This window comes from Trematomus bernacchii, unplaced genomic scaffold, assembly GCF_902827165.1.
Source record: "Trematomus bernacchii unplaced genomic scaffold, fTreBer1.1, whole genome shotgun sequence".
Classification (NCBI taxonomy): domain Eukaryota; kingdom Metazoa; phylum Chordata; class Actinopteri; order Perciformes; family Nototheniidae; genus Trematomus; species Trematomus bernacchii.
The window spans coordinates 4,922,996-4,931,945 of NW_022987662.1; the positions used below are offsets into that span (position 1 = coordinate 4,922,996).

Consider the following 8,950-nt stretch of genomic DNA (forward strand, 5'->3'; position numbering starts at 1 on the left):
CATGTCGTGTGACCCACTGACTTCAAATCAATGCAGCATTGTATTATTGACTACACGGGACAAGTAGGACACACTTCTATGGATTATAGTCCACTTTTTAATTTATGCAAATACCTTAATGGACATTTCATATCCATAAATATTTGCAAGTTTACTTCCACAAAAACACATAAACACTGGTATTGTACAAAAACATATTTATTATGACAGTATTAGTATATTATACAAATAAGAGCACATGCCCACTGTATAAAAATACAAAATGTGATGTGTTTCAGTGTTCTGGGCATCATACATCGTTTGACAAACCAAAATATTGATTAACACTACTGTATGTGTAGTCAGTTTTATCTAGCCCTGCAGTTATTCATTTTAAATGATTCCAACAGTAACTCACCGCAAGAAAAACAGAAGAAAAGAATATAGCTGAACACCCAAAATTGTAAAAAAGTGTATTCATCTTCACATTTGCACCTTGTTTTAATGTCAGACTTTTTTTATTTTTAATGTGTAAGTTCCTGTTGAATTCTTTTAAAGGCATCTGAAAAATATTCAGTACCAGTTGCTCTTTTACAACAATGCAGGACTTTGATAAAACTGACCATGTCAATCCGTCTAAAAGCTAACTGTATGTACATGTAAGAAGAATACATTGGATGTAAATAGAAAGTAGACAAAAAAGGAACTTTAGCTTGCCCAGTAACAACCAATTTAATGCTAAATACATTCATACTCCATGCATTAAAGAAATTGTACAGCTGCCAACACATAGATAGAAAATGATCGTACGCAGCGGGAGATAAGTTCATTAGTTACAACATATAATGCGACTATCCCTGCCCGTGTCAGAGCTGCTGGTTCACACAGACTGACTGACTCCTGCAGAAGGGCCGGGCTCCAGTGAGGTGACGTGAGGCCGCAGGTCAGAAGAGCTGTAACTCCTCTCTCTGACCTCAGCCTCAGCAGAAACACATGCGCCAAGTGTTTGGAAAAATAAAAGAATGTATGAAAAGAAATACACACTATACTAATATCTTAAAAAAACATGCTTTTGATAATATAAAATGAAATAAACAAAAAGTTTATGGAAGTGTATCAGCAGTGAATGAGGTGGTCCACTGTAGTTTTAAATTCAGTGTAAAAGAAATCCCTGAAGTTCCCTGTTTCAAATTATTGAAATGTTTTGTCTTAGTGTCAATGGGATTAACCAAATATTTATGTCAACAATTTTTAGAAAGTTCAAAATATTGTGTAAAAAGTTCACTGCTTAATCTTATTACAATTTTAAACTCACACTGCTGGAAATATCTTTGCTCATAAAACAGTTTCAAATTGACTTGTCGGTTCGTTGAGCAAATCGTCGAATTTCTTGAATGCATGTAATCACATTCATAATTGACAAATTGACATCTGTTGACATGGTGTAGCTGATTATTGAACCTTTACTTCTTAGTTTCTAGCTCAGGGGACAGAAAGCAGATTTTTAAACCTCTGCTTTGTTCTTCGAGTGATCGGTGTGAGCCAAGCTCTCCTCGTTCTCCTCCTCCTCCGCAGGAACCTGGAAAACATCAAGTCCAAATTATTTTTTCGGAGCATATTGAAAGAAACCTAACTATTGTCTTACATGCTTTACCACCTGGGTGTCGTATACTAGCAGAGGCTAAGGCAAGCAGTAGCAGATGGATGGAATTAATACAGGAAGAACTGTTTTCCATGAATCAAAACATGTCGGTCTGATAAACACATTATGATGATACAATCCATCTCATTTAATAACTTAAAAAATATTAGGGTACTGCCACCTTTACTTGTGATGCTTGACAGTCAGACACTACAGATATTATTCATGAGGAGTGGGATTCCTTACCTCCCAGTAAAGAGAGTCATCGTAGCAGTTCTGGTCTGGAGGCTGGCCCCAGAATGGCAGCTTCATTATAAAACCTTGAAAAAGAAAAATAATTGTTTGATCACTCAGGATTTTTGCTAGATCATAACAACTCTGCCCTCATGAATGAAAGTGTTCTGTCACATCTCACGTTTCATCTCCTCCACCTACCTGTAATTGCACCTCCAAACAAAGCGAACCCTAGGGACGAAGCCAAGGCAGCACCTTGCATGAGAACACTACCTCTGAAGAGGAGGAGGAGAAGGAGGAGGGGAGACAGCTGACATTTAACTGAATCATAACATTACTTCAAAACTACAATATAGTCACATGTTAATATATATATTCTTATTGGTATATGAAGGATTAGTGGTGAGTACAATGGTCCTTACCCCTCTTTCTTCCCCAGAGCCACAGCCACAATGCCAGCCAACCCGCCCAGGATGCCGGGCATGCCGTGCAGATTGTGGACCCCGCACGTGTCCTGGATTCTCAGGTGGGACGACAGGATGGGCTGCAGAGGGGATAAGATCTCTTGTTGAATACAAAGGAGTATGTTTTTGAAAGGTGAAGTATTCTGATTTAAATGAAACAGCATGAGCTTTCATCATATGGAAAAATGTAGGATTCCATCAAGAAATCGATAAATCTTGACAATCAAATGAAAAATTATATTGTGCTTTGCAATGAGTATATTTATTATCTTTTAGTCTAGCTATTATTTTCTTAATTTTTCTGGACTAACTCAATAACAATACATTAAATACAAAGCCCATCACAGCACAACAAATATATCTTTGGTTTACACCATAAATTCAAAATCTGCCTTTTTTTCCTTGCTTGGCTTTTACTCTCCACTCACAGTGAGGTACTTGAAGCCCAGGGTAGAGACGATGCCAGCCACAAATCCAATCAGCATGGCCCCAAATGGCCCGATGTTCATGTCAGCACATGTTCCCACGGCAACGCCACCAGCCAAAGTGGCGTTCTGAATGTGCACCTGTAGTACAGAAAGACATAAAAACAAGTTTATAACTACATTTATTTTGACTTCTTGAATTGTAATATTGTGGAAATCAGAGCTATCTGACCATGTCCAGTTTTCCTTTGTGCTCCACCAGGCTGGAGACGGCGTACGCAGAGAGCACACAGGCGGCCAGGGAGAGGTACGTGTTGATCACGGCTGTGAGCTGAGCGTAGCCCGGCTCAGCGATGGCCGAGTTAAAACTGGGCCAGAACATCCACAGGAAGACGGTTCCTGTAGACGAGTGGGATAAAGAAACTGCATTTATATCAGGTACTTTTACAATTCTTATTATCAATTCACACTTCAAGTAAGGAACTTTCAAATGAATTATTCTCTGCGTTTGATACACATCTGAGGTCAGCTTTCATTCATCAGTTTTTGCTGCAATGTTATTTGTGTCCACTAGGTGGCATACGTCTTATATGTGCAGGAGGCCAGTGATGAAGCAGTGAGAGAAAATTAGAGCCACATAAAACACATCACTCTCGTAAACAAACGACTCTATTAAATTAGTTTGAGTAAAGCGCAAGATGCAAATTGTAAGTGGCTCTTACCAATCATAGCAAACATATCAGAGTGATAAACGGATCCCTCGTTGTCATGTCCGTTTTTAAGACCAGGTCGGTAAAGTACGCGAGCCACTGCCAGGCCAAAGTAGGCTCCATAAGCGTGGATGATCATGGATGCTCCAACATCATTAGCCTGTGGAAGAAAGGTTGATAAAGTTCAATAAAATCCAGTTTACACAGTGAATGTTGCTTGTTGTTATAATGTAGGAATGAATGCTATGGTTTGCTCATGTAGTTCAAACACACATGTATGTGTCATTGTGTACTTACTTCGAAGACTTCTGCCACTAGATGCTCATTGATGGAGAAGATGGTGATCTCCAGGATGGTCATGATGAGGAGCTGCACAGGGCTGGTTTTACCCAGAACGGCTCCAAAAGAGATCAGAACTGTAGCTGTGCTGAAGTCTGCGTTGATTAATCTGCAGAATGGAGAACACAACAAGTCTTTAGTCGAGATTAACTTGTTGGAAAAGTGATTAATTGGGGTTATTTTTGGCTTATAGTGTCATTTTCATGTTGGGGTGTAAGATCATTTTGAATCATTATTCAAATTTCTTCTGAAAAATACATTTGAATGATAAAGTGATTATTGTTTTTTTTACGAGAATCTTTACCAATCAAAGAAATTGCCTTTTAGTCTGTTCATACATAATGAAGGCCAATACATCTCTGCAGGATCATTATATACTTTATATAACTGCTTATATACGAGAAATATCCACAGACCAACAAAAAAACCTTTATCATTTACAGAATCATAATCGCTTGCGTAATGATCTATTTAGCAGCTAATTACTTTGTGATCGATATCATCTGCATCACATGTTAATAATGGGGTTAACTGGTGTCCATTAGGGTGCAGAAAAAGCCTTTCGTACTTGAAGATGCTGATTTTGATCTTGCCGTCGGTCATGTGCCAGAAGCCCTGCATGAGGAGGCCCCACTGCAGGCCGAAGGCAGCCAGCAGGAGGTTGATGCCCACGCTGCTGAAACCGTATCTCTTCAGGAATGTCATCAGGAACCCGAAGCCGATGAAGATCATGACGTGGACATCCTGAAACACTGGAGACATGAGAAGAGAGGTCAGTTCTGCTGCTGATTGAATGACAGGACCCTGCTTTGTTCAAGAGTCCCCCTTCAGCCTTGAAATTAAATCAACACTTTTATCGTCAATGCCTACACTTTCAAATTACCCAAGAATTCGCTTTACATGGTGGTGTTCTTTCGATTTTGTAGTTCAAATGATTAGTTGAGCAGTTACTGGACTTCACGGGAGTCATTTCCTTTAACACTGGCTGTATTGTTGGCCGTGACCCGTTAACTTGGAAAGAAATTCAATAAGACAGTGAATGGGATTCTGGGAAACGCTCCTGCTGTTTAATGTTGTGTTTGTGGCCTTGTACTGTTTTATATTAAGTGCATATGATCTTAAATGTTTAGCACACGCTTATCTATTACTCTCGTTTGATAGTCGGACAAAGACGGCAGGGTTTGGAATCACATCCCATATTTTATTAGCAGTGCATGTTGTTTTCACTATATACTCAGCAATGAGGACAAACAAAAGGCCAAGAGGAGATACTCAATAAATCTTTAAGGCCATGTCATTTCGGGCGGATTTCTGAAGGACCCCCAGGAGCCTTTGAGTTTGATATGATGAGCCCCCCCGTATGGAAAATGCATCAAGGTGGAGGTGAGTGCAGGCTGAGGAACAATGTGCTTCATTTCCTCAGTGAGTAATGATCATAAAGGTGGCCACTATTGTCTCGACAGGACATACTAATGCTTGCACCTCCAGAGGATAATTGGGTGGATTCCTCGGTCCGATCCGCCCTTCCCAAGAATTGAGGTTGGGTTCCGAAATGAGGCTGTCCTGAAGTCCTGAGTTGACCCTTCTCATAAGCACCAGTTGAGCTCTCTGGGGTGCATAAGTTCAGCTTTTAAATGATATTTACAACTTCATATCCTGTTTTGCAAAAGGGACTGCAATTAAATATTGAGCAATTACTTGCAATAGCCAATGAGAGCTGACTGGAAAGCATCACCAACCAATCTTGTAGTCGCTATTGTGTTTTAAGGCAACCAGCAGGGACAATGAAGACATGGACCCTAGTAAACGAATAGATTGGTACAAAACCCCTGAAAAACCACAATTTTATCGTTTAAAAAACAAGATCTTTTTTCTACGTGGGGGCAGAGAAAAGCTAGCTGTAGCTTTTGTGCTAAGCCAACCAACAGCTGGCTGTAGGTTTATATTACAAAATTATATTTTGCAATTGTTGAAAAGGACAATTGGAGTATTCCAGCACATTTAAACATGTCCAGGTGAAAACCCCTTTCATCTCCTTAGTGAGGCAGTATCTGAGGCTGCAACTGTGAAGAGTTTAACTGGGTTTTTTCTAGACATGTTCAAAACACAGAATACTAAAACAGATGTTATAGTCACGGCTGCTTTAATCATTAACTTATCTGATACAAACAGAGCTGCTCAAATCTACTCAGTCAGAGCGGTTGCCTTGCTGCTCGACATGCAATTTAAAAAAAAAGTGGGATTAATGAGTAGTTTAAACAGATAACTATTTGTATTAATACATTGAGCACCCTAATTTACTTAAATACAACTAATAACAATCCAAAACAGTGTGCTACTACCATTTTATTATCATTTACATTCTCCACTGCTCAGTAAATAATTAATCCAATTGACTCAAGTTGGATCAATCAAAAACAGTGGATAATCATTATTTTAAAAAGCCATTCTGCTCATTTCATGTTGGGCAAAATGTTGTGGCTTTAAGTGTCATATAATCTCTAAAGAGTTTGTCATATTTAACCAAACAATCGTGACATTTGTGTAAATGATCAGCTTGAAAAATCCTCTTGTTTAGTGTGTAGTGCCGCAAAACACATGGTCAGCATTTTGAACACTGAGCTGATAAAAGTGTAAATATTGATTTGGCTCACAGCCACTGAGCTGTTTGCCCCTCCAACTTGCACTTTGCCCCCCCCCCCCCCCCCAGCTGGGTGACACATACTTGTTTTTTGTAGTAGGGGCTTCTAGTGAACAGAATCTTGAGGATGGGGAGGAGGTAAAGTTGGAAAGCAGCCATATTAACTGGCACCACGCCCAGATGTTCGGTAACGCTTAGTAATCTTCTCAGCCAAGATCCCCTAAGGACGTACTGTAGTGCAGACTGTAGAGCAGTGACGCAAACAGTGCAATATAAGTTATTATTAATAAGCTCATATCATTATTATTTTATGCCAAAAGCAACCCATTTCCTCTTCTCTGATGTTTTCATTCTTAAAGCTAGCTCCTGATTAAAATACAATTGCTTTTTTAGGGTCTTAATTACAAACATATGCAGTGTTTCATCAACAGTACAACCAGAAATTGTCTTAACATTATTATAAAAGTGCATTGATTTTGATCCATGGTAGCTTTTCCGTGCTCATTCGCCTTCCTTTGATCCTTTAACTGCAGATGTCTGGCATGCGTTGGATAGCGGATCTCTGCACGCAAGCACAAGCATTTATGTTATCCAATCTGTTTCAAATGGTCATGGCTCACATAACACAATGGCAGTACTTGATTCTTGGCATTTTTAAATCCGTTTGTAGATTTATCATATCTAAAGATGGCAGTTTTGGATTGTTGGCACATGTAGATACACTTTTTTTTTTGGTTCTATATGTCTGTGCAGAGTGACTATGACACTATGTTTTGTGTTTTTTACACTGGAACTCATTAGATTGTTATATAACAACTTGGAGGTAATTCCTGGTCAAATGTGTGACTTAACAAGTGTAATGTGGACATATGCTGCATTACTAATGAGACTTAAACCTCACTAAAACATATTTGCACTTTAAGGAATGGATGATTCAATGAGGGTAAAGGATGTCTTTCTAAGAACAAAATCAACCTTTTTATTGAAAAACCCTATCAGAAATACATTCTTATTCAAAGCAGAGTACGTAAGTGTGATAAAGGGTCAAAAAAGAAACCGAAAAAACTATAATGAAATTCTGGAGAAGACTATATTGCTAGACATATTCTATCTGAATAAGAATATATGTCCAGCTAATCTCTGGGTCACACCTGCCCCGCCCTATCTTGAGCAGACTTTCATGCGGCACAACAGTTTTGTTATTGCAGTTATCTTAATGCAGATACGTTGTCAATATGCAAAGAAAACTACTGAACTGCAGAGAGCACTCAATACGTTTAATCAAATACAGAGCTTTTTTTCTGCCCTCTTGACCATCTGCCTTTGTTCTTTATTATCTGCAAGACATGTTGATTTAAATCACATGTGGTCCCACTGCTTGAGACCTGACACGTCTCCCTGCGGGACCCTCTTTGACTCCTCAGCTGCAAGGATATGAATAGATGTAACGGATGAGAATGTGACCCCATGACTCCTCTTATTGCATTCAGCAGACCTGCAAACAGCCTCCAAATTATTCTATTTCTGTTTGCAGGTAATTGGAAAAGTACATCTTTAAAACTGAAATGCCATGAAAGAGTTCAGTGCAGTGAACACTTCAAAGTTCAACACTGGAGTAGCAAAGCTGTGAAATGTGGAGGATTTGTAGATTTATTTATTTCTAAATGAAAAAATTGAAATAAAATTAGTTTCAGGATTTCCACTAATGCTTCTTAATCTGACTTTTTTGTCATATGCAAAGGAAAATCACCCAGGATGAGCCCTCATTGTTGAGGGGATTGTTTCTCTGTTAACATCAAAACTGCAACAAAGCCAAAACCGTTAGATAAAACATCATAATCTATTATTTTTAACCTCCTTAAAAGAAGCTAGTGACCAAACATTGAGGCATCAGTAGCAGAGCATCCCTCAGCGCCCCCAGGTAAACTTACTGGGGTAGAGATCCATTGGCATTGGCTCCTTATGGTCACTCTTGTTGGAGGCTTTGTCATGGTGGTCATCACTTTTCCCATCATCATAGACCACAAACACTGCAAACAGGATGATGGTGATAATCTCCAAAACCAAGGCCACGATGGGGAACTTCATCCTCATGTTGGTGGCGTACGCCGGCATCCTGAGACCAACTCTGGTGTCCCTCACTATCTGCCTTTTTTAGGGGTTGTGCTGTGTGAAGGGAGGGAAGAAAGTGGTGTCTGGTTTTAAACTGATGTAGGTTTTGTAGTGACCAATGACAGGGCAGAAGCCTGGGGCCTGGGTGGTGAACACCCCCCTCGTGCACTTTGCACAAGGGGATGGGTTTCCTCTGTGGACGTCAGAGGGGACGAAACAAAACACAAATATAATGACACTCTGCCAGTGAGCGGACATGAGCAAAAATACTTAATGACTGCTCCTTCCTACTCATTTCTCACTGTCAACGTTTTGTTTGTTGATATATTTACTTTAACTTAAATGTTGGGACTGGAGCATTTCTCTATTAGTAACATAAAAGTCTTTAAAACATGTAAAACATC

The 8,950-nt window shown here is 39.4% G+C and overlaps 1 protein-coding gene across 1 annotated transcript; it reads right to left on the reverse strand.

Moving 5' to 3' along the window:
- Positions 1 to 180: 180 nt before the first annotated feature.
- On the reverse strand, positions 181 to 8,631 carry rhag (Rh associated glycoprotein). The gene is made up of 10 exons (XM_034135531.1): positions 8,366 to 8,631; positions 4,362 to 4,545; positions 3,752 to 3,902; positions 3,467 to 3,614; positions 2,977 to 3,143; positions 2,748 to 2,885; positions 2,278 to 2,399; positions 2,057 to 2,130; positions 1,868 to 1,941; positions 181 to 1,558 (listed from the first exon to the last, which is right to left on the reverse strand). Exons 1-10 carry the CDS (start codon positions 8,547 to 8,549, stop codon positions 1,484 to 1,486), a joined length of 1,317 nt encoding a protein of 438 aa, XP_033991422.1. The 5' UTR covers positions 8,550 to 8,631; the 3' UTR covers positions 181 to 1,483.
- Between the last annotated feature and the right edge of the window lie 319 nt (positions 8,632 to 8,950).